Source organism: Lytechinus pictus, chromosome 8 (genome assembly GCF_037042905.1).
Source record: "Lytechinus pictus isolate F3 Inbred chromosome 8, Lp3.0, whole genome shotgun sequence".
Taxonomy (NCBI): domain Eukaryota; kingdom Metazoa; phylum Echinodermata; class Echinoidea; order Temnopleuroida; family Toxopneustidae; genus Lytechinus; species Lytechinus pictus.
In genome coordinates this window covers 36,452,193-36,479,380 of record NC_087252.1, presented here as the reverse complement: position 1 = coordinate 36,479,380, position 27,188 = coordinate 36,452,193, and the positions used below count along the sequence as shown (strand labels likewise).

The 27,188-nt window shown below is 36.8% G+C and overlaps 1 protein-coding gene across 1 annotated transcript; it reads right to left on the bottom strand.

Moving 5' to 3' along the window:
- On the bottom strand, window positions 1-25,501 carry LOC135155170 (protein c-ets-1-B-like). The gene is made up of 6 exons (XM_064104001.1): window positions 25,382-25,501; window positions 24,631-24,831; window positions 23,596-23,796; window positions 17,765-18,061; window positions 12,316-12,516; window positions 1-4,509 (listed from the first exon to the last, which is right to left on the bottom strand). Exons 1-6 carry the CDS (start codon window positions 25,449-25,451, stop codon window positions 4,172-4,174), a joined length of 1,308 nt encoding a protein of 435 aa, XP_063960071.1. The 5' UTR covers window positions 25,452-25,501; the 3' UTR covers window positions 1-4,171.
- Window positions 25,502-27,188: the final 1,687 nt, after the last annotated feature.

Genomic DNA, 27,188 nt, shown 5'->3' with positions numbered 1-27,188 from the left:
TTTTTTACGTCGACATTTTCACAATTTATTCTTTCTTTTGCATCCACGCCTGCCAACACAACACATGTTGACAAAACCGCGGGAAGGGGGGGGGGGGGCACAAAAACAAAATCAATCAAGGCATGTAAATCAATTGAACAGAATCTTCTACAGAACAAAGTAAATATAAATAAATCATTACCATAACATGATATAATAAGTGCATAGTGAGGGCTACTTTTTTTTTAACTTTGGTATGAAGTTCTAGACAAAATAATCTGACAAATTATCTTGTTTGATTTGAGCAAATGTAAGTTACTCTACATAAGTTTTAAGGAGCATACCTACAATTGTAAGGGCGAGCAATTGTTTGTCCCTCCCATTCACAGTGTTCCAACATCACTGATGTTGTAACCTAAAAATTAGCAGTTATAATACATCAAGCCTAGACCACGAAAGGTCTTCTTTGTGTATCAATGCTAAATCTTCCAGAACATACCTAGGATTTAGGGGCTAGCCATTGTTTGCCCTTCAGTTCCTTGGGTATTCAGGGTTCGAACGCTGATGTTAACCTAAAAGTTAGCTGTTAGAATACATCAAGCCTAAGCCAGAATGGTCTTCTTTGTGTACCAATGCTAAATATTCCAGAACATTCCTAGGATTTATTATTTTTTCTTTAAAAACCATGTGGGGGGATTGCCAAAATTACAATACACTTCTGATATTTTGTTTTCATGGTACGAGAACCTAATTTAATTTTCCATTATCACATACGGTATACCAAGTTCCTTGTAACTCTGCTATCAAAAATGCTGCAGTGTAACGAGTGCATGGGTATGTTTTTTTTCAAAGGAACTTTAGGTAGTTGCATAACAAAAATGAGATAACATTACCCTTGTTTAGCCATTAACTAAAGAGAAAAATCACATATTCTGATGAAAACAGAACAAAAAATGAAACGGTGTGTAGAACAGTGCCAGCACTATATAACACCACTATATAACTCATAAGCGAAACAAAAACAAAATTTAATATCTCTGACCAACGGTGTAAGTGTAGAAACAGAAATATAAACAATACTTACAAAATTGTGAAAAATACATTCCATTTTTTGTCTAGTGTCAAAAAGCTTATTTTACAACATAGGCAACTAATGACAAGTTCTTCCCATTTTTCTGTCACGTTTCTGTACAATGTACTACAATTGCGTAGTCATATCTATTTACAAAATATTCAGTAGCACTTATCGTGTCAAAGGTCATCTCAAAGTAATGTACATGGTACCCACGGCTAGGGATATTTCCGTTTTGTTAAGACAAAGAGAGCTCTATTTGCTCAGTCACTAATTTCCACCATGTTAGATTAAAATTACATACAATGAAACACATTTGAGAATTCCCCCTCATTTAAGTCTCTCTTGCCTCACTCGCACGCGCATGTATAAAAAAGCACAAATTGCACTCTCTAGAAAACTTACATGTATACACAAAAAGGCTTTGTTTGCACTACACACACACACACACACTCTCTCTCTCTCTTTCGCTCTCACATACAATAAGAAATGCATGTACATTTTGCAGTATTAACGAAGCACATGCCTCAATCTATACACAGGAACAAATGTAAGTACAAATATAAAAAGTGCTTTCATTTTTTTTCTGCTACGATCTAGAACCATCATAAATTTCTGCAGTACATTTTTCTAGAAGGCATATCTTTTTTCATGTGACAAAACACCAAGGCACATCAATGTGAAGACAAAGAAAAATGAACCAAACTGAAAAAAAAAATCTATTGTCAATTGTTTAAGCTAACGAGGCAAGTTTGATGGTGCGTAGGTCTCAAAACCCATCGTTTACAAAAATAAAACACATTTCCCCCAAAATGGTTTCTAGCATTTCCATATGTGAAACATGTTTCAGTACACCAAAGTCAAGTCTCCTAATGACACATTTCATTGTTCGTTCACTTACATGAAACTTCATGATTCATATAAATGCCAAGTTTGGATATCCTTCTGCCCCTCGCATAAGAAGCAAAAGGCTCTATGGTACATGTGATACATTATCTCATGCTCGATTGGAAATGCATCTAACATCAAGCATCCAACACCTTCCAAACTGTATACAAGAATCCAATCATGTAGTTGTGACAAACCATAGCAATTAGTTGATTCACAACATCAAATGCACTTGTACAGCACAAATCCATACATGTGCTTGCCAACACCTTTTAACTCGCTATCCCTCAAAACTTTTGGGACGGATACATAAACAGTAGCGGGTAAGAGCCAGGAATAAGAAGTAGGGCTTACACAACACTTGATTGTAAAAGGTGCCATCACTGACTGACATAGTGCTAAGGTATTAAACACTGAAGTGCTCACTTATTATACCAGTAACATCACTCTTGTGAACACAATGCTGAATGCTACTTTCGGTGCTAACACCAATATCAGGTGCTTATACAAACATGAAACTCTATAAAATGTGTATACTAGAGGGTAATACACCTTGGAGGGACGGTGTTCAACAAAATAAAGTCTGTGGAAGTTTACAAACATGAAGGAGAATAAATGTAGAATATTCAGCCCATAGTTCTACAAAAACAATAAATCAATCCCAAAACTCCATCCATCAGGAGTCTATAAATTCCAAAAAAAAAATTCTTATCACTCTGAAACGTACAAAATATATAATACAAAAAGAAAATCATACACAACATTTGCACAAAGCCCATGAAATATTCAGGGGCCTGTTTCATTCGGACTTGGTATAACAACAAATGCACAATTTCGATAACAATTTCAAAATCGGCCAATCAAATAAAATGATTTTAGTATCTATCAGCTGTAATTGCAAATTTGTTATTATAACAAGTTTTATGAAACAGGCCCTGGTTCTTGTGAAAGATACCACAAAAAATATCACAAAACCCCATACAAAATAGCACCTTTTATTTTTTACCATTCTAACTACATGTGTATGAAATTTAAAAAAATAGCTTGCATCAAACTGGTGAAGAATAAGTATAAACCCGCAAAGAATGTGATATAAGATTACTGATAACCATCAATCAACAATGAAAAAAATAAAGATATATAAAACTAAAGTCCATATGACATTGGAATGTTTTTCTACTGAATGTAAATCGAAAGGTTAGAATGAAATCAAATTGAAAGCTCTTAGCCCTCGAGGACACACTAGACGGCCTTGGTCAGTTTCTTAATAAAGTTTCATGGCTCCAGTAGTAGAAGAAAATGTTTGGTCACATCAAGATCTTCGCAAAACGAATCAAATATACAATTGGTACAAATGTTGCTGGTCTTCAAAATACACTTTAAGACAATTTCTTTGCAAATAACAAGACATAAGTCTCACTTCTCATCTAAAAAACCCCTCAACATCCATGTGGTATTCAAATATTCTTCACAACAGTCACATCAATACTTTTTTGTTGCAAATAGAATAAGATATGCAGTTGGAATAAATGTGGCTTGTCTTCAAAATTCATATTTGGACAATATCTTTGCACAATGAAAAGATATAAATCTGCATTTTGCATCAATTTTTAAGAAGCACAGAAATTCATAGGACTTTAATATCTATAATAGTACATTTTCATTTTTAAAAAGGAGAGAACTGGTTCGGCAATCTACAATGTCATTCCAGATGACTTATCTTCTATCTTCCTTGGATTTCACATCACAATTATATGAAAACGCATGCAACAATAAATGTTCATTTTATACATGATTAAGTACATTTCTCGTAGGCTAAAAACCTCACATAAAGGTCTACAAATTGTCAAAATTTCATTGAAAAAATCCTTCTTAAAAAAGATTAAAAATTAAGGCATGAAATACAGGATTGGACGAATTAAGTGGCAGATTCAAATGCAAATTTAACTTGTTCTCACTTTTGTAAAAAAAGAAGTTTTGAATTATGCTAATTGCACTTTTGCAAATTGAATTTCATGACATGACAGATATATCAAGGGTTTGTTTTAAAAAGTTAATTACAACAAATGTGTAATGTTTCTACAAGAGGTCGGTCTTCCCACCTCATGAATATCACCTCTATGAATAACCTTTCAAATAATAGAACACAACTTTCCATCAAAGCCATGTCCACTATGAAATACGCAGCTTCAAAAAGTCCAATGTTCTTTCGCAACGCACGTTGCCGAGTTCTCAGTCGTCGTCTCGCGCTGGGCTGACGCCGACCATCTCGTGCAGCTCCTCGGGCGAGTATCCCAGCAGGCTCTGCAGGTCGCAGACGAAGCGGTAGACGTAGCGTTTGCCTGCCGTCTTGTGGATGATGTTCTTGTCGTAATAATAACGCAGTCCCCGGCTCAGCTTCTCGTAGTTCATCTTGGGTTTGTTCTTGCGCTTGCCCCATCGTCGGGCAACCTCGTCGGGGTCGGACAACTTGAATTCCCAGCCATCGCCCGTCCAACTGATGATGTGCTGGCAAGTCTTGTCGGTCAGAAGCTCCAGGAGAAATTGCCAGAGTTGAATGGGTCCGCTTCCTGCAAGGACGGTGGGGGGGGGGGGAGGAATCAGAAAGATAAAAGGGTGATAAAAACGGGAACTGAAACATACAAATACAAAAGCTCTTAACCTTCTTTTTTTGGAAACGAAAGAATGATATCTAAAGCTTGCTCAAGTTTTCCCTGACACAGCCACACAAAAAAGAGAAGAAAAAAAATTATAATGTATCACAGATAGATTTTATGCTCTTACACATTAACTAACACGCACGTTTTAAAAATAGTTAAACAAAGCTTGCTCTTCAAAACTGGAAATCTTGCAAAAGGTATTACTGACACAGCAACTTGTCAACCGGATATCTTAACAGGTAACCAAGTAGAAAAAAATCCATGAATTTCATAATTTTATCATGAAATATAGACCAATTTTGAAAGCTTTGATTACATAATAAACTTGTGTGAGACGGTGTTCTAATGCTTTTGTCGTGTTGCACCAATACGATTACACTTCTCAATTTTTTCACTATTCCATCAGCCCTTTCAAGGCCCCCTTCCTCCTGACCACAGCACACATGCTCGATACGTCATGCAGCTCGGTCAGCAGATGCGTACAAAACCCTACAGCAAAATAGGACTGAGGGACTGCGCATGCAAGCAAACCTGGGGGGCCCATGCATTGCTGCCCCCAACCCATCTTCATTGTGTCTTACTCTCTCTATCTCTCCCCCTCTCTCAATGTCTCTCTCTCTCTCTCTTTATCCTCGTCAGCAGTTGGGATGGACACATGCTAGTCATATGGCGAGAGGGTTTATACGGCCATTTGTGGCATGTGACTGACTCATTTCTGGCTGGTAAAGCGGTATGGAGGATTATGACGTGGATAGCAGAATAGATTCACCGTGATTAACACCTATTCCATAGGACGTTCCCACTGCCGGAACTTAAAACAAAAGGGATACAGAGGATAATGGAAAAAAATACGAAGGGGAGAAGATGGTGAAGGAAGAAGAGAGGAAGAGAGAGAGAAAGAGATGGAAAGAAAGAAGTTAGAAGATTATGGGAAGGAGCCATTGTGAATGCATACACAGAGACCTGTATATTAAATTCGGTTTTATTTAAACTCAGGTTTTAAGTTGCGGTTTAACTTTTGATAGCCAATTGGGATCTAGCAGCTCATTTGACAATAAGAATTTCAGATCATTCCTGTCTAAATGATAAATAAGATAGGTGTCTTCCTCATTCTGCTTACCACTATAAAGAAGGACCAAAGTAAAGGAAAAGACTGATAAATTCTCAAGTAGGGAGACAATCTCTATCATACAGGCCTCCTGTTCAGTCAACATTTGAAGAAGAAAAATCCAAACTCTGAGCATCCCTGACTGAGAATTGTGTGATACCGCCCTCACCTACAGGGGTTGCGCACCACCATTGATCCTATTTTGCACTTATCCATGGGAACGCCCCTATGTTCTAATAATGAGTACTTTCATGAGTCAAGGATGGGCCGATGATCTAATCTCCATTGTCTTTCAGAAAATAGGTATTCATTTTATTGGCTAATGGAATTTAAACAGACAAATGCATTTTGAAGGCCTACACATTTGTCAAGGAGATGGCCCCTTGACAATGGAAATGAAAACTACAATTCATTTTTGCTACATGTAGGCAAATGAAATAACTAAATTAAGCAGGTAGATCTTGCAGGATATAGTTCCATTATACATGGATGAGGAATCAAAAAGGTCAAAAGATATACAGAGAGATGATGGACAGAAAGACAGACAGATGTGATAAATATAATCTTAGATAGATAGATAGATAGAAAGATAGATAGACAGTGAGATAGATAGTGAGATAGATAGGAAAGAGAAATATAGAAAATTGTGAAAAAACTCAGATTTTTAGGAAAATCACGAAGAGGGAATATCAGAATCAGACAGCAACAGACAAGCCTGATCGAACTAATTGAGCTCAAAGAATCACCAATGCATGAATAATTACACACAAATTTTAGGCAAGAATAAGCGGATGAACAACAAGTGATGCAAAAACAAACTGTGCATTGGCTGGACAAGTAAAGACAATACTATCACCAACCATGTTCTAAAAGATGGATAACGAGCTGACTGGGGCCAAAACAAATGAATTATCAAAATATGATTTGCTGGAACTCTAGCTCGGTAAAATTGGCAAGGTATTGTGTGTATCTGCCGAGGCATGCCCCGTAGAGAGACGAAGAGTCTCCCTCCACAAGCCTTGCCCTAGCCTTGACTGAAACCACAATTGCCACACTTTCAGAAAGGGGAAAACAAGCCAGAAACTTTAGAATAAAATTTTGAGTGGATCATCTTTTTAAAAGCAGAATGTGACAAGCTTGATCGTGTAACACCCTTCTGCATGTAAACATAATGATGTTCAATAAGATTTTTACTTGTGGTGGGATATTATGACTCGTAACAATTCTTTAAATAAAAGCGTCAAAGTTGCAAGAGCACAAACATTTGATTGTTGATAAAAGCTCATCTCTGGATCCCTTGGCAAAAAACTCAAAGTCACAAACCCCAATTGAAACTTTGATCATTATGTGAGTCTAAAGGCAAGGGGCCTGTCATACAAAGACTTGCAAATGATATCAATCGCAACGATTTTGGAAAGCCAGCAAAGTCAACATATAAAATGCATGTTTGTTCATTTTTTTTCTAGATATGATGTATATTTATACATTCATTGAATTCTTGACAATTGGGTGTGTTCTCCTTTGTTTACAAAGAATATTTTGCACATTTCATGTTGATAAAACATTATGATTGATTTCCAAAAAGTTAAGATTGATTGGATCAATCGTAACTCTTTGTAGATGGGGCCCAGATTAACTACATGTACATGTAAAATGGCAATATCACAGTCAGGGACTTTAGGCTGCATATTCATGCCACAATTTTTCTTAAGAAAGGGTTTTTGCACAGCGCCCTAGCAAAGAAATACTGTACATAAATAAGCCGTTCTACCAAATTTGAACCAGAACCTTTGAATCGGGGCGTTGGCAAGGAATGAGAAATGGAAGAAGACCTACAAAAATAATGATGCTTATGTGCCCGTAAGAGGAGACCTCCCCAAGGCTGGAGGTAATGTATTGGGAGCGGCAGAAATTTTCTATATACTGGTAAATCAAAAACAGAAAATTTGTTGGTGGTTCTTTACTACTCATATGAAAATTCATTAAATAAGGCTTGCAAAATGGAATTCATGCTTTTTTGCCATGCACATTTTCTATGACCTTGCATAACTTTCATTATTAGGTCAAGTTAGAAACAGAAGTACAGGTCTTCAGAAACTGAAAAGATTTGTTTTTAATGGAAAATCAATACCCCTATTTAAAGACATGAATTAAAAAGGGCTGATGATGACAGGGTTAGAATCTTATGATTCACCAACTTAGACTAATGGAGATTCACCTTTTCATGATAGGCAGGGCTATTGAAACACTCACTTCTATAAACTCTAAGTGTCATCCACTTCAGGATGCTGACAACAGACCTATATTGAGATGTTATTAATTTTTCAAACTACATGCAATGCTTCTGTCAATCGTATGTCAGCCAAAGTACTTGGTTTCACTCAAAGAACAGATCAGAGAGTAAATATCAATAGGTTTTCTTTTTTTTTTAATTTGCAGTTTTAAAGGGGTCTACATGTAAAGAGATTCTCTTATAATATGAGTGGCATGCACTGTATAAGTAATATTGATTATTGTTATTATTATTAGCAGCATTATTTTATCATTATTAACAATATCATTGTCATTATCAAAGTAATTATCATTATTATTGTAATTATTATTGATGTTATTATTATTATTATCATTGTTTTTATTTTTATTATTACTATTAATATCATCATCATTTCCATTATCATAACTATAATAAGAATTATAATTTCAAATATGTTTGGGTTGCATAAAACATCAGCAAGAGATATACATGTAGGTAATTTGAAGGTCATTCTTATTTGCATGTTTCCTATGTTCAGTCCAGTGAAGCATTGATTTATTTCAAAGCTGAATTTGGAATACATGTACAGCCGACTTTTCTTACTCCAGCAAGAAAGTGCTAAAACAAAAATTGGTGGTCTTCAATTAAAATAAAAAATCGCAAAATCAGCGTGAAGCCACACAAAAAGAGTAAACAAATCAATCTGTAAATCGAGTAAAATGAGGAAAACACATATAGACAAGTACTCTACGTCTGAACTTGCACATATTACTGTAATTGTGCAATGTTTGTTGTTAGAATGACACAGCAACTGTACACATAGTCACAGTGTACTTTAAACTACATGATTCATATCCCATGTGAAAACGAAAGCAGGGCGAGTTTTGCGGTTTCCTCCGCATTATGGTCAAGAATTAAACCTGAACATGATCCAATGTTTTTCCTGATGTATTCAACAGAACAAAGTTCACTGGCTCACCCAGTAATAACTGTTTCTTAACACTTAATGCTTACTAGTGTTGTTATTATTATCGTCAAACTAGTGCTACTATTATTATTCATTCTTGTTGTTTTTTAATCAAGATCATTATCATCATCATCACTATTTTTCTATCAATATTGTTATTTTTATTAATTGCTTTTCAAATCTGAGTGCATTCACAACTGTCATGTATCAAATAATGTGTAGGAATCTAGGTAAATTTGTATAATTTTAGAGAGTCTATGGATCGTGTAAGAGATGCAAGCAGAGTAAATGCAGCCTAAATATGTTATACATGTATGTGATACAAAACAAAAATGTTTGACTATTATTCATGTGATTTATATCATTCTTAGCCAAGTCAAGTTAACCAAATAAAATGGTTGCATTTTATTCACCATGAAAAGCTGGGACTATTCTTATTCCAATATTTATTCACAATCAATGAATTTACATTATGGAGTGATTCAACTTTTTTGCTGGTACAATTTAAGATGTGGCAAAAAGAAATGGAAATGTTTACTGAAGGAGAATTCTTGAAATTATGTTGACATAATAGCCCTATTATCAACACCCACATAATTTCAAGATCTGTTTTTTGTGACAACTTCAATTGCATTTTTTTTCCTTTTTGTCACAATTCAATGGTAAGCATATATACCAGCAGATAAGTTGGATCACTCCATTATTGTAAATTCGTTGATCGTAAATAATGTGAGAAACAAGTGGAATGTACTTTACTAATTAATGATACTGCAAAGGGAAATGGAATTTCCAGACTGTAAAATGAATTAACCTTCAGCTCCCAAACCCGTGGCTGGGAAAACCAATGCATTATCAACTCAACTGCATTGTTTCTGACGAAGTCTGGCTTATCAAAACTTTGTTTCAAATGTGTGGTTTTACTATCTTTGAAATGGAAGTTCATATAGGTGTCGTTTCCACTAGAGTATTGTTAATATTCAGTGAGGTATGGAACAGATTGTGAATGGACAGATCAACACGTTCCATCCAACTTGCAAACTTATGATTGGGACCAAAGGGGAATCCGACACAGGTGTTCAATGCATTATGAACGCATCATGAGAGGAAATATAGGGCAGATTATGGCGGAAACTCAAATGGAATCAAGTTAACATACATGCATAAGCCAGTACTCAAAAGGTTAAGCGATTCAGTTCTGAGCATGGGTAATCCGTCCTTACTGCATTCCCACACGAGACATGGAAATCATTTGAATTGTAAACTTGCTTAAAGATTGTTTTTCCAAGGGATGATAAGAAATGCTTTGTTTTCGAATGCTGCTTTTCATTAACCCTTATCATCTAAACTACACCTCGTCACATTCGATGAAGCACTGTTTTGTGTTTATAAACTGAGATTCATCCTTTACAAATATGCCGTTTAAGAAAAAAAATCCAATGGTATCATATTACTTATAATAATATGTTCCATTTGTAAAGCGCAGCTACTATAATTGCTTATACTCTACTGCGCTTGATACTTGGTACCATACTAATACCCTGGCTGTAGCTTGAACTGCCGTATAGGCGCTAAAGGAATAAGGAATTCAAGGAATAAATCCTGCCGGGTACCCATTCAACTCACCTGGGTCGAGTGCAGCACAATGTTGGTAACTTTCTTGCTGAAGGAAAAACACGCCATGGCTGGGATTCAAACCCACGTCCTTCAGATTGAAAGACGAGAGTCATAACCACTAGACCATGACACCCCCAATGACAAGTTTATCATCTTAAATAAAATATATTTTCATTTTCATTAGAGAGAGTTCTTTTGGTGCTAGATCAGGCAATATTCAACGGTAGACGCATTCGGTTCGTTCAACCTCAAATATACTCTCCCAAGCTCCTAAACCCATGGACGAGTCGAAAACATGGATATATGCAATGAATGACGGTATCTCCAAAGTGCTAATTAATCTCAAAAGCAATTAATGAGAAAAGAATGAGGGGAAAGGCAGTGACGCCCAGGGCTTAATCAAGTCCTCACGTTTATCACCAACAAAAATGCACATCATGTGCACGCGAAACCACACAAGCTTTCTAGGAATAGGCAGTGCCACCCTGATTGTGGTGATGACCCACAACTTCATTTAAAACCTCTCTCGCTTTAAAGGGGAAGCACGCCCTGATCATATAAAGTTGGTTTTGACAAAAGCAGACATTTCGAAAGATAAAAAATATTGAAGGTTTGATGAAAATCCCTTGAGTTATATATTTTCACTTTGAATCATTGACAATTCATAACACTTCTTCATTGATGGATTTTCAACAAACGTTTATCAATATTTTAATAATAATAATGGCTGGAATTAAATAGCTCTTTTTGCCTGAGGATAAATAGCGCTTGCTTTTATTACCCCGGTTTTAGCTCGAGCTACCTTTACCAGCGCTCAGTGCATGCAAGGAATTAATCCTGCCTGGTACCCATTTACCTCACCTGGGTCAAGTGCAGCACAGTGTGGACAATTTTCTTGCTGAAGAAAAACACGCCATGGCTAGGATACGAACCCCCGACCCTCCGTTTGAAAGGCAAGAGTCAGAACCACTAGACCACAACGCACCCACAATCCCAATTCATTTCTCTTCTTTTATTAAAACCAACTTAACGTTTGGGTGAACTTCCCCTTTAACCGCGACTACAACAACTGTTTACTGCCAATGTCAGCTTTGCAGGTAGGGACGCACTTTGAAGACTTGCCAGCACCAATTACGAATTCCGTATGCCAAAAGTTTGTTGTGAAAATACATTGCCAACATACATACGGGTAGGCAACAAGGTAGCCACTATGCATCATGTTCTCCATGTACAGTATGTCCTTTTCAGAGTTTAACACCACGGTACAAGTCGCCACACCCTACGTATATGGAAAGTACATTATGCAGTCACTGCGTGTAGTCTGGGCACAGTAAAGGCACGATGAATGAACATTATGAAGCATTGAGGACTTCTGGGTCCCCTCTCACAAAGAGTTGCGATTGATCAGATCAACCACAACTATGGAAAGCCGGCAATGCCAAAATTTGGGGATAGATTTTCACATAATATTAAAAAAACAATGTATTTCACCTTCCTCTCTTTCCTTTTCTTCCCTTTAAAAATTTTTTTTTTTCTTGGTCATGATCCCCCCTCCAACCCCCTATTCGTACGCCAATGCCACCAATATTAGGAAGATTTAGATTAGTCACGCAACATCTGTTTAAAACTTAATTGCCAAAAAATATCATCAAGCACGTGGGCACGACAAGAGTGTGGGTGATCTGTGCAAACAAAATTTTTGCCAAATAAATATGTTGCACATGTTGCGTCGCAAATCTGCAGCAGGCCAATGCTATAATCCAAGTCTCTTACCGGAATAACCAGCTAGTACGGCCGCGGGGATAACGGGGTTTGATACCACATCGCCTGCGAGGGGTGAATCGGACCGCGACGCCCCTCCAATGCTCCCTAGGTCGGAGCTTGTGCAGCTGTCGGAAAGCGAGCGCGGGACCTGTTGGTAGGGGGCGGGGCCTGATGCATGCCCTTCATAATCATAGGATGAAAACTGGTTGCCTACATGAGAAAAGAAAAGGAAACAAAACAAAAACAAGGAGCAGGCATGATTAATGTGGGTGAGAGTGAAGGATAACTAATCACTTAAAGTCTTATAATTATTCAATCACTGTTGTATTAATTCAATTAATAGACAAAAATATGTTTTTTATTGCTACAATTCCCTTTCTATGAAATGCGAATAGAGAGTGCATGAAAAATGAACAGAGAATGATGAAACCCCTTTTTTCATTTTTACATACTTGCCAATATGTTTAAAAATCTGATTAAATAATCAGATTGCAATGCAAATTTAAGGATTTTAATAACATTTTCTTTAAACATTTTTTTTGCTTAAAACCAACACCCCCCCCAAAAAAAAATTATGATGCAATAAAAGTGGTCTTATAATTGACTTTGGTGTCGATAAACATAGGGTCGATAGGGTTTAATGTGTTACTCTTATGCAAAGAGGTTTCATTTTTTATTGACTTATTTTTTTAATTTTTTAGGCTCAGAATCAAAAGTTATGGAGCAAAATCATAAAATCAGGAACTTCATCCTGAATTTTTAAAAAAGCAATGTTACAGTCACAGTCACACCAGCGAAAGAGACTCCTATTACCTCAGTCACATTTCCCCTACAACAGCTGTACGGCGTGTCGAAAACAGCTATTTTATTCATTTTTATTCAAACCACCTACATGTAGCTGGTACAAAAAATGTTAAAACGTCCGTTTCCGGCTCGCCGTACGGCCACCGTAGGGGAAATGTGACTGAGGTATAACTGATCTCAATAATATAACAGCTTTGGCCGGTCTGGAGTCTAGTTTCACCAGTGCAACGCTGGCATAAAGGAGAAGGTATGGGATGAGGAAGACATACAACTGACATGCATGAAAATAAACAAGAAAAAAATAAAATAGGGCAATGAATCATTTCTTGTGGCGATGTTTCATGAAAATACTGTTAAACCATACAGCTTTAATGTAATACAAAGCCAACTTATTTTCTAATGAAAAGGAAAACAGTTAAAATATTATTGCACCATAGAATCAGATACCTACTCAGATGTTCAACAAATTAGCCAAAAGCTTTGAAAAATTAAATAAAATCAAACAAAAGTTAAGTGAGGGACGAGTCATTTGACCAAAATAATCACTAGAGTCGGAAAGGTTAAAAGGAGGCGCTGATGGACACGTTTACGAAGGCACCAAATCGACTACACATATATCTCTTGGCTATATCGTGGCTTCCGACTGAGCCTAGCATATATTCCACAGGCATTGGGTCTATCTACTGCAGCTTTGACGAGGATGAGCTATTTTTGGTGCCTTGCCAACGAGTAAACCTCACTCAAACTTTTAATCTTTCCCTCCATTAAAGATACAAGACATATTCAATTTATTAGACATTTGACAGAATCTTTAATGAAAGTAGCTGCAGCTGGCCAGCAAAGCCTGCTTTACGATGCAAAAGCCTTAAACATAACCTGTCTTACTTCTAGAATACAATCTGTTAATCGAATTAGTCTCATTTTGGAAACTATCCTACCAAACATGTGGAAATACATACATAGTGCAGCCAACACCTAAACATCCAAGGACAACAGTTTAAAATTCTATTATAAGTTTGTCATTGTCTGTATTGATAATGTGAACCATTCACTACCAAGTCAATTTGCAACATTATTCCCACAGATGGCAATAAAACAATGAGGTTGTTAAAAAAAAGTCAGTCAGTCAAACCTTGAGTCAGCCAACTCTTTAAAAGGGAGTTATCTCCTTTGAGCGTCAGACAGACGTAGTGTTTATGTTTTCATCGAAGGTCACAAGGGCTTAAATTTAGAACACAGGAAATGCAACAACTTTCCGCTGTTTGTACACTGCACAAGCCACCAGTGGTATCGTCTATCTGCATTGTGCTCGTACAGTGTAGTGTTTATAATTTGGTAACTAAACGGCCTGCGGTTGCACATTCAAGTTCTATGAGATATACTACTCTAAATTAGGGGAAAGAGGCTAGGTGTTAAACCAATGTTTATCAATTAAACATTACAATTCTCTGTTCTTTTCAGAATAAAGATATAACTAAAGTTTCCTAACTAATGAGGCCATGAAACTCTTAAAGTGATTCATCTTTTCTTTTCAGAATAATCATAATATATAACTAAAGATTCTAACAGTGAGGCCATAAAACATTCAGAATAAGATGGTTCATATAGGGCAAGGTTTGTAATTTGTGGGAGCTACATGTATATTTAACTCCACCTTATAAAGAATGTCGAAAAGGAAAGTTTTCATGAATGGAGAAAGAATGATGACTAAGGAATCTTGACGTTGTCATCTTCCGAGTGTACTTTGAGACCAAAAAGATGGACGGCCATTTTAGGAGAGGAAAAAACAGGAAGAGATGGGCAGAGTTCCCGTGGGCCTTTGCCTGATTCAGAGGTGGTGATGGAAACAGCAGCCAGTTAGAAAGAAAAGAGGACCTAGGACTGATCCTTGGGGGATATCCAATGATGTGGGTAGGAGGGAAAGGAGAGGAAAGAGGGGCATTTTGACATTTCCAAACAAGGAATCCCACAGAGAATTATTCAAGACCCTAAAGATCATCCAGAACTAGATGTTTGAATAAGATAATTTTGCAGAAAAATCAGGTTGAAAATAAACATAATCAAGGCAATGCTGAATCTGGTAGCTGGATGGACATCCTCTAATGCAAATCCTCATTGAACAAGTGATTATACAAATATCTTGAAGGGTTTCATGAAATCATAAAACAATCAGTTCAATTCTGCTCTTTCATTGAAACTCATATGCTCCTTTTTTTATTTTCTGGATATTGTTTGCTTTAAAGGGGAAGTTCACCCTGAAGAAGACTTTGTTGTAAAAATAGCAAAAAAAATAATAATATATATTGGTGAAGGTTAGGGGAAAATCCGTTAAAGATTAAGAAAGTTATTAGAGTTCAAAGTTTTGTATTTGTGACGTCATAAACGAGCAGCTGCCCCATATGTTATGTAATATAAAATGCATGAATTTCAAATTTTGTATGGTTCCTGATGACTTAATTTTGTTTTATATTCATGATTGGGTGTGAAATGATTTGTCTATTGATATACAAAAGGTACAATGAAAACCATTTTCAATTTTCTGAGAAAATTACATTTCATTGATTTTTTAACCATTCGCTATGTAGGAATTCTAATAACTTTTTAATTCTTTGATGAATTTTTCTCAAACCTTCAGCAGTATTTTTATTATTTTTTCTACTATTTTTACAATAAACTTTTTGTCAGGGTGAACTTCCCCTTTAAAACTTGGGTTATTAAAATCTTTAAATACGCTTCAATTGGCTATGGATGTTTCCCCCACAATGCAATTTTCTCTGAAGTAAAATCCATATTATGAATGTGTTTTGTCATGTGATATACATGTATACTAAAGCAGGATTTCATTGATCATATGTGGAAGCAGCTTCCGGAAGATATCCCTCACAACACACAACCGTCCCATTGCCATTACACATCCTAAGACACATTTCACTGGCACTTCGCAGGAGTGGCTGGCTCTTCCCATGCACCGATCGTAATGGAAATTGTACATAGCTGCAGGCAGTCTGTCATTACAAGCATGAGAATTCAATATTAGATAAAAATGAAAGCAGGAAAAGGGAAACCGATCGACAGGAAGCCTGGCACAGCAAACGCCTTGCACGTCACTTCCTTCTCAACTTCCATATAAGGGCAGGACTTGTAGCTGAATGAATGAAATTGACATCACTAACTCATCACTTAACCCTTGTTTTCCCCCTTCCTAGCCTTTCTGTCGAGTTCACGAACGACTAAGCCCTCAAGATCGCTTTGAAAACCATTACGACGGGCACGGATTTAGCATAACTCCGACCTTCTCTCGGCTTGTTTTCGCTGCTTTCGTGGAGCTTTCCTCTTCGGGTTTACCCGCGAAAGGAACTCGTTAATTAAGGAATGGAAGTCTGTTGATGGCGCACTATTTATAGCTGTGTCAGGGCTTAGAATGGCTATTGCAGTTTGGTGGAATGGATTTGGGTTCTAATTTCGGGGGGATTTTCAGGGTGAACTCTGGACCATGGAGTAAAGCCGTGTCCAATAAACAAGAGATGACACACACCCACAGTGTCAGTGATCACTACAGCCAAAAACCGTGGTCTTAACCAGTAGCCTACCAGAACCAGGTGGGCCCTGTTCAAAGACTATGGGAATAATGGAATTCAGTTTTCAACAGGTTAACTCAACTCCACCGCTCTATGCAAATAAATGAAGAAAAAAATATTCCTAATAAGGGCAGGACTTTTAGCTGAATGAATGAAATTGACACTGCTATTGAACTTGTCATTTATATACCTTGCCCCCCCCACCCATGGACCTATCCACGGAGGATTATCTGTTGTTACTGGGGTGCTGTGACAATGCTCAGCACCCCCAGCAGCAAAAGAATAATCCTCCGTGGATAGGTCCATGCCCCCCCCCCCCCCGCGCCTTTCTGTCGAAGTCATGAAAATAACAGAACTAGCTTTACAAAACAGAATTTGTTTTCATATCTAGTCTTTTTCAGACTAAGATACACATTTGTAGAAAAGTGATGGTTGGGATAAACAGAACACGTATTCTTTTTTTTTATTGTTTTAATTTTTTTCTAGAATAATAACCCCTGATGGAACTGAAGAAAAAAGTAAGGCCAACAGGGTTCACTGAGCCTTTTGTAATTTAAAGATAACAACCATACTTCATAGTTCTTTTTAACTGACAATTCAAATGAAACCTAAGCACATTTCCATGACTGTTTGATTATACCTGATTAAGATTGGAAACTTTCTTTCAACATTCATGTACTTCCCCTGTACTATTCATTCTCCTTGGGGGCCCATGGTTACTTTAAAATTATATTGGAACAAATACGGCTGGGATATTGGATAAATCAGGCAACAGCAGATTGGAAAATTCAGATTCCAGATGGACAACAAGAGCTCTGGATTTCGTTCCAACACCACTAGCAGCCATGGAAACTAATTCTAAAATTACAGTTCAGTTCAACTTCATGCAATTCAAAATAATAACTTTTTTAATTCAAGAAGCATGTCAATACATCATGCACTCATTTGTGATGTTCCTCCATGAATGAAAAGAACATAACTCTATTAAAGCATGCTAGAAGCCTGGCAGCCCTGTGGGATGTGTAATTAAGCCGGCACCCTTGGCATTTAGAGGGTTAACGAGATGCAAGACCTACCTTTGAATGTACTGTGTCCGTTGTTAAAGTATGGCATTGGGGGATCGTAGATATGAGGGTTATTGTAGATTTCCGGTGTCGGCGTCTCCAAGAAATGCTGGTTTGAGTTCGGCGAGGATTCTAGGCTGTAGTAGTCGGAGCTGCTACCTGTGTCCTCTTGTTTGATGTTGAGGATGTCTTCTGCGTTGAATTCATTCAGGGTCTGGAGAGATTCGGACACCTGGTACATTCCGTCGCTGAAGCCGGTGCACTGGGGTGCGGAGACGGGGACGGCTTGGGGTTGATCTACAGAGAAACCTGGCATAAGGAAACAAGTGGTATATGGTGTCTTCAATTGTAACAACAAAGTTGGGAATTGAGATGAGGCTTCAAAACGCTTTGGATTCAGAAGATTATCGTTTTCTCTACATAAGATGTCTTCTGAATTGATGTTGTACATGGAACAGTCGCTTCAACTTGCACTTGAAAGAACAGCTGCAATGGGCAATGGTGTCTTCAAGTATTCAAAGCACAAAGAATGTCCTTCAAAGGAGCTATTCACTTCCACTTTCACTTGCTACTTTGCACTTCTGTTGCATAAATAACTATCAATCGGGTGAGACAGCAAGCCCCTTCCAAAAGAGCAGCATTAAAAAATTTGGTGACTGATTTGTGGAAACAACAAGGTGGGATTAGATCAATAATAAAATGAATGGAAGGAGAGATTACACCAGTCTTGCTACATGTAGACAAACTGACTGCGTGAGATACACGTACTATTAGCATTTAGCTGCAAGCCGTGGTAGAAATGAAACCATATCAATGCACAGTTCCACAAGAAATACTCCCACTAATATTCATTATCTTCTTAAATAACAACAAAAACAGCCAAATTAATTAATTCTAAGAACACACACCCAAGTTAAGATGATTTGATTGGTTTAGACCTGTATCGGATCAAATATAAAGATGAAGCCAAAAAACAGAGGATGTGGACTTCCTTTAGCTAAAAACATGAGAATAACCTACATGTACTGTAGTATCCCGGAGCAGGATGCATCCTTGGTATTTGATGGGGAAACGGAAGAGACATCGGGAGTAATTACCAATGACCCTTGCCTGTCTAACAACTCTCACTGAAGAGGAATGTTTCGGCAAGAAAGTTTCAAGCAGTGTGGGAAAGAAATCTAAAAGGTGTGGCAGGACGATGTTGCAAGATTCAGGAGATAGATACACCATGCAGAAGAGGTTAATCTCAATATCCAAACCATCCACTCTTCCAATCAACACGGTATTGCGTAGTATCGCAGAAGACGCTGCACCAAGGTCAGCCTAGATGTCCAACCATTCACTTTATAATCGACAATCGACGCAGTATCGGGTATTTCATTATATCACAGCAGAAAAATGGAATTATCTTCCGAGTGAACACTCACAAACGCCACTGAATAAACTGGCATGAAGTTTTAATCGAACTCCTACTGGAACAGGATGAACTACCACAGATCCTCTGCGTCAGACCGATATGCTAGATGTAAAACCAAAGACCATGGCAATGGAAAGATAGAAGCTTAGATCTGGGGTAATCCAAACCAACACATCACAAGCACACCACTACTGAGATAAGTTAGAAAAAAAGTAGCCACACACACACACACACACAAAACACCTATTGTTTTACCCATCAATCTAATTCTATTTTGTAATGTAGTTCCTCGTCTTTCGTGGTAAAACTAAGGAAAAGAGGGCTGAGCGCCAATCCACAGACAGATAAAATGATCTTTAGGTGAAATTAATCCTACTATCACCCATACCCACTCTTTCCTGTTCAACATCCCCAAACTCGACAGGTCTATATTTTTTACCATTGCCCTCTTTTCTAAATGTTTACTGGAACAATTTGACGTCCAGGAACTGCACTTCCTCTTGCCAGTCACTGGTATTGGCCTCAACTTTGGTGGGTGTTTACCAGAAGGGAAATACAACTCCTATTCGCGTAACAAAAAAACAGACTGCTCTGTTTGGCTTTCCGAATGAATATTTTGTTTTCTTCTGCCTTCCTGCCGCGTTCTTAAAACGAGCTGGTGACCACAAATTAAAAAAAAAATTGTGACCATTGAACTCATGAAAACAAGGAAAAAAACAAATAACTCACTTTCGTAAAACTTTAAAAACCATACAGTCTCCCAAAATATTGTTGATATATATATATAAATAATTTGGGGAGACTGTATGGTTTTTAAAGTTTCTGGTGCTTAATAGCTTTGCCTACAATGGTTTTAAAACTAGCTTTATAGGAAAAAGGGACAAAAAAGTATATCACTAGTCAAATGTCTGACTGTCCATTTATAACAACTTTAGGATTAAAGGGGAATCCAACCCAAATAAAAACTTGTTTTTATAAGAAAAAGAAAAATCAGACATGTTGATAGGTGAAAGTTTGAACAATATTGGACAAACAAGAAAGTTATGAATTTTTAAAAGTTGTAAATATTGGTAATCACATATACCCATGGAGACCTTAAAGGAGAATGAAACCCTTGAAACCAGCTGAATCCATATCAAAGAGAAAAATCAAAGAAACATATTGTTGAAAGTTTGAGGAAGATTGAATGAATAATAAGAAAGTTATGAGCATTTGAAAATTGAGATCACTAATGCCATGTAGATCCTCCCATTGGCAATGCAACCAAGATCTGTGATGTCACACACGTACAACTCCCTCATTACTTTAGTACTTATTTCACTTATATTCTCACTTTTATAGAGTCTATCACAAGGTGAGGTGTTCTCTTTATGAGAGGACAAGTACAGAGGTTTCACAACATTATATCAATGATGAATCGTTTGTCATATGATTAGAATGAGCAAAAAGAGATGTTTTGGGGTACATTTTCAGTGTCCAAAAGGGGAGAGTTGTCCAGTTTTGGACACTGAAAATATACCCCAAAACATCTCTTTTTGCTCATTCTAATCATATGACAAACGATTCATCAATGATATAATGTTGTGAAACCTCTGTACTTGTCCTCTCATAAAGAGAACACCTCACCTTGTGATAGACTCTATAAAAGTGAGAATATAAGGGAAATAAGTACTAAAGTAATGAGGGAGTTGTACGTGTGTGACATCACAGATCTTGGTCGCATTGCCAATGGGAGGATCTACATGGCATTAGTGATCTCAATATTCAAATGCTCATAACTTTCTTATTATTCATTCAATCTTCCTCAAACTTTCAACAATATGTTTCTTTGATTTTTCTCTTTTATATGGATTCAGCTGGTTTCAAGGGTTTCATTCTCCTTTAAATTGGCCGCATACACTGTATGGGCTGTCATAGTGATATAAGGCAAGGACTACTCTTCCATGTACTCCAATATACATATTATGGCTAAAATTTCATTTTTCTCTAAAGTTTTATTTCAAATCATATTTTTCTTTCATGAGGACATAAAACAATATACTACCTGGATTATATTTAGATTACTGCCCCAGGGGAGTGGGTACTTAGGAGAAAACCACAAATCCCTGATAATAAAGTACATGGCCTATGGAAAAGTTGTCCTTGCCCCTTGTCATAATTTACTTACCCAGTTGCCAATTTGAAATCTACATACTCTTAGTGATCTCAAATTTAAAGCAGCTATAACTTTCTTATTACTTGTCCCATTTTTTTCAAACTTTCGCCATTCTGTTCAATTTATTTTTCTCCTTCCCAACACATTATTTTATGGCCAAGGCTGGATTCCCCTTTAAGCTTAGCCAACCAACTGCACCAGAAGCAGAAGCTTAAGATTAATTATGATTAACTACGTTTTATTTCCTCGAGCTTCTCCATGAAAATCAAATAAAAGGATAATCTTTGATCAAGGAAGTAACAGGTACATAGCTCCAATAACCCCCCTCCCCCTTCTCTCTCCCCCCCCCCCCCCATCCAAACACACACATACTGCATATAATACACCTTCTTGTGGGGACCTGTTTCAAAGTAAATGATAGTTCAGCTACTTTAATAAAATTGTCACATACGTGCAGTCGAGGTCAAAGATTAGAAGGCAGTGCCAATAAATCAAACAGGCTATAAACTGTGGAGCACTTATTTCGAGATTTGTCATGATCAACGTTAAGAATTGGACAACTGAATTTGTTTTATAATTCAATATCTGTTAATCAATACTTCTGTATGCACATTCAATAGCTTAAAAAAGTAATACTTGATATCTCTCCCTCTCGGTTTCTAACCACTTTATATTATATAAACACTTTAATACAAACCAAACAGGCATTTCAATCAGAATGTTAACATTTTGTAGAATAGGTTTGGCTTCGAATGACTATTGAAACCCAAACATTCTTATAATGTTCAGCCATAGAATAAACACATGAAAATGATTTTTGTTCTCACGTTTAGTAATTAATAAATGTCCATTGTTTGCCCTTTTTTTTATATGAGAATCAACAATCTTCCGATTAACCCATATTCTCTGTTGCTGATATGCTCTGGAGATCCAAAGTAATGAGTTTGACAAATAAAGCCAAGACTTTGAATTGATTGTATCTACGATTTAAATCATTCTTAAATACATGTAAACAAATTACTCGATTGATATCGGAACAAACTAAACAAAAATGTTTGAAAAGGAAAACTCACTATCTGCAAAAACCCTGAACAAAATCTTGCGATACTTGCCTAAGTTCTCCCCCACTCAGTAAGAAGTTAATGCTTTCCGAGTAACACAAGAATGGTTTGATACGGGTTTGACTTTGACAAGACAGGAAGGACTAATTAAGATGTCTTTTTAGTTGCAAAGAAACGCTATCGCCTACATTTCAGAAGCAAAGTATGTCATTACATATTGATGTTATTGACATGGGGAGATGAGTAGACTTGGTAATCTCACCATCGTCTGTATAGGGTATCGTCAGTTGAGAGCAAAAAAGTTGTGTTTCCAGTAATATCCTTCTTGCTCTCAAAGGACAAAATGCATGCATGCATGCATGGAAAGATACATGGAAAAATATACTTTTCATGACATTCACTCATAAGTTTCACATAGATCTTTGATTTTATACTTATTCTTGAAAACCTTGAATAATCTATCTAGACCTATCTATCTATAATCTATCTAGATATATCTATCTAGAACTTGAACTTGTTGTTTCCTGCAAAACATCCATGTCCAAACTGTAGTCCGATGTTATCCATTTTTACATTATTCTATCCCCAATGGCTACATAAAATACTTTCAACGCTTTCAAAATTTAGAATTTTTCAGGAATGCTTTCTCAAAACTAGGAACACCAAGTATTTAAATAAATTCATTTTGTGTGAGGATCAGTCCTGTTTCCATGAATGAATGTTTATTAATAAACCATGAAAAACTTTCAGCTTTGTTACAAAGTCAAAACTACAACATTTTTTCTCTAATTTCCACTTTACAGATACAATGGCCCGTATTCTGAAGTCGGGTTTAATTTAAACTCTGGTTTAAAGTTGTGGTTTAACTATGGATAGCCAATAGTGGCATAAATCTCTAACAGTGGAATTTCAATGAATCAACTCATTTTTCTCGGAAATCATTTCTTAACAATTTCTAAAGGATAAATAAGATAGCTGTGTCAGGGCTATTGGCTATAGTTTCTTCAAAACTCACAGGTCAGAAAAAACCCAGTTAACATAAGAAACATACAATGCAAGGAAGGTTTTGACATTTTTGGCTTTCCATAATTGTTAGCACAGAGTCAGCCTGTGGTCTTAGTTAAACCTAACTTCAGAATACGGGTGAATACATATGCAAAGAAAAGAAAATAGAAAGATACATAACATACACTACTGATGTGATCCTTACCTTGTGCTAGAAAGTCATCTAATCTTGGAATACAAGATGTTGCGTTAAGATACCCAGAGCTTGCGCTTTCCAGTTTGATTGACTGAGTCGAGGGCGTTGTGGTGGTTGTCGTGGTAGCTGAAATGGGCGTGGACGCCGATGAGGAGGTGGTGGAGGCTGTGGAGGATGAGGACTGTGCTGGAATGTTGGAGGGATCGCATTCTGAAGTAACATTGGGAAATAAAAGTTGTGATCTTATTGATACGAAGTATCAGCTCCGCGACTTCGAATCTCTTGAAAATTTCATAGCGGTCTGAACATTAGACTACAAGAAATGCACTGGGATTTGTGGTGCGCGCCTTTTATCGAAGCTTCATGTAGAATTTACAAATTGATGCGGAGGTCCGAGGTACCAGCCCTGGTCACGTCTTTCAGATAGTGACGTTAAAGGTCAGCACCAGACGTAAATAATCATATCTGATTGGAATACGTTGGTAAAAACTCTCTCACTCACTCACACACACACACTCCCCCACAACACCCACACGTTGTGTTCTAAATCTATGTCAAAATTCAAGATATATTTTCAAAATACTGATTTTAATTGTAAATATGGATTATGTGCCTGCTGACTATTAAGTGTTAGAACATAGGATTGATCATACAACCTTTATGGTACATGCAATAACAAAGATGGAATAAAAGATAAATGACAGTTGTGGTAACAATCTCTAAACAAGTTCGAACTTTAACTAGAATGAAATATCATTTGGCAACAGAATACAGATGACTGTATATAAAAGAAAAGGAATTGAGACACAAATTGCAGACAGCTACAGGAAGAGAAGAATGACAAAAGGAAGGGAGGACGAGAAGAGGAGATAAGAGGGGAAACAGGACAAAAGATCAACAAAAGCCACCAATGGCCAGTCAATGACATAGACCAACATCCAATTGGCTAGACAGAACAGACACAAATACATATAGAGACTACCCTAGACCAAAACACAACCCACGGTCCCTCCCAATCGAAACAAGCCCTCCCGAGACCCTCACCTTTTCGAAGCATATCGATGTGCTCCCAGAGGATGTCGCCCATGAAAGGGGGCGCCCTGCTAAGGAAGTCTGCCTTCGGGAGGGTGCAAAGGTCGCGGCCGATGATTCGGAAGTTGCTAACCGACACGCCTTCCAGACTGAACTCCTTAATGGCCCAGAGAACCCATGCAACCACTTGACATTCTGACCATTTTGAAGGGTCTTTAAAAGACAAAGGGACAAAAATAAACAAAATGTAACTTTTTAATTAAAACAATATCGATTGCAGTTTTATTCTCTGAACAAAAGACAAATATACATGTAATTTTACTATCACAGTTGCAAAGATTGATAGATTAAGTTTTTAACACTGGCAAAGCAGGTGTCATGTAAGTGTCAAACAGTTGTACTAGAAAGATTTCCACTTTGACGATACACTAACAATTCCTCTTATTCATCACAATTTTGAATACACATAATAATATTAACTAATTAAAATCATAATATATTGATTATATCAACACCTGAACAGACTGCCCAAGAGAAGTGTTTTCATATATGAATCAGCACATGAAACACATTCAAAAATAAAGTTCAATGCTGCTATTCTTGGAATATGATCAACTGAGGGCAACCATACTGTTACTTGGTCCAAGATAAAGGGGGGGGGGCATAAAAACAGAGCGAGAAAATCTAAAGTTCATCATATCATCAAATCCTTTACTCGCAATTCTCCGGGACTATACAGAACATCCATTGAGGAAAGACGTACCTTTTGGAATTCCAAGCCTTTCTTGTTCCTTCTTAAAACTGCTAAAGCTTTCTCTTAGGCATGCGTTCATCAGAGCGTTGGTGCCTGGCGTAGGCGGGGGGACGGCAGGGTGAAGATCTGCAGAAAAAGAAAATTAAGTCAAAAAATGCAATATCAGCTATGATGTATGCTTTGATTTGCTAAAGTACATGTAGTTACAATATATTTACGTATCTTTACTTCTCTTAACCCAGGATATGATTAAAGAAAGCTAGTGTGTGGTTAGAAAGCAAGGGCATTTAGAATGAAAAAATAAATACAGATAAGAATAAGAGTATAAACAAAAATAAACAAAATTGAATGCCAAGAGGCTAATGTGTTTTACAAAGATAACGATACATGAAGACCGAAGCATTGCATTAATAAAACTGGATGATACATACATGTAAATGAAGTTTTAATGACAACCTTTCTCAATTCACTCATTGGGGAGTTCATATTCAAAAGCTTGACAGAAAAGCAACAGATATTCATGTAAGGGTATGAAAATGAAACATTAAAAACATATTGATCAAAGTTTCCAAAACATGATTAAGAATGCAAATGACGACAAGTTGAAAGTTCACGAATATGCCGACGATCAGTGCTCACATAGCTGAGGCAAAAGTAACTGAAGTTGAAATAAGGAAATGTACATTATTATACTTTAAGATAAACATGTTTATATTACAAGAAAAAATCTGAATAATTCAGATACTTTCGGTTGCACAATCTAATGAATTAATATTTGATTATACCTTTACAAGCAAAATCAAAGACAGCCACACATGGAATAATCAAAGTATATTAAAGCATACCAAAAGTACAAAGTTATGTCCATCTTTGGGCAATATTGCCGACAAAAGGAAGCAACTCTGATATTTTTCTAAGATTTCTTTTTTTTTCATGTTTGGGATATTTGTTTGTATGCTCTACATGATGCTAAAGGAATCGGAGTCACATAGCTCCCAATATCTGAGATATAGCTATTTCAAAAGCAAGTTACTCTGTATATTTCCAAATAAAACAATGACACATTTTCCTAAGTTAGTATAAGAAACTCTTTCTGCTGGGTCCTTTTTTCTTCGTGAAACTAAATTCTTTTGATGGTCATTATTATATGAGACACATACATGTACTCTAAAGGAAATTCTGACCAGGATTTTCTACTAAAAGGGATGCATATTCGGGGCATTATGAAGTGGTAATGTTGGGCCACCCAATGCTCGAGTCTGTAGGGCCGTCTGCACAAGCCAAGGTTTTCAAATAATCGCGCTAATTCTGATCCAGCAAATTATCCCGATCTGAAAAGTCTTGAGATTATTTAATAGTTCGCTGGATCAATCTTAAGAGTGCAATCCTATGTCAACGTAGGATTATTTGCAAAATCGCGCACTTATTTACGACAAAATAGCGCACTACCTACAAATTTTCCTGCTCAAGAATCTAGAGATTAATCGCGAAGAGGGCTGATCGGGCTAAAACCTTGAGATTGAGCAAACTCGGGCTGGTGCAACACCGCCTTGTCTGTCAATTGCACAACATTCCACAATCATTACAGCATGGACCTTACCATGATTACAGTATGGATAAGCCAATAAACCACTCAGATAGCAATGTGAATTATTATTTATTGCAGGCAAACACATTAAATTATTCAAATATTCATTTTCTCATTTTCTTATATCTGGTGTAATTACCTGCTTCAATGCTATCAAATTGATTCAATATTTGCAAATATCTTAGGAGAGTCATGTAAATATGAACTACTAACACCAAAGATACAAAA

Excerpts from the sequence above, each read along its gene's own strand:
- LOC135155170 (XM_064104001.1), bottom strand. The coding sequence starts at position 25,451 with ATGAACGCATGCCTAAGAGAAAGCTTTAGCAGTTTTAAGAAGGAACAA. Across the intron at positions 23,797-24,630 it reads CATCGATATGCTTCGAAAAG|AATGCGATCCCTCCAACATT; the intron begins GTGAGGGTCTCG and ends ATGTTACTTCAG. Across the intron at positions 18,062-23,595 it reads AGATGACTTTCTAGCACAAG|GTTTCTCTGTAGATCAACCC; the intron begins GTAAGGATCACA and ends TCCTTATGCCAG.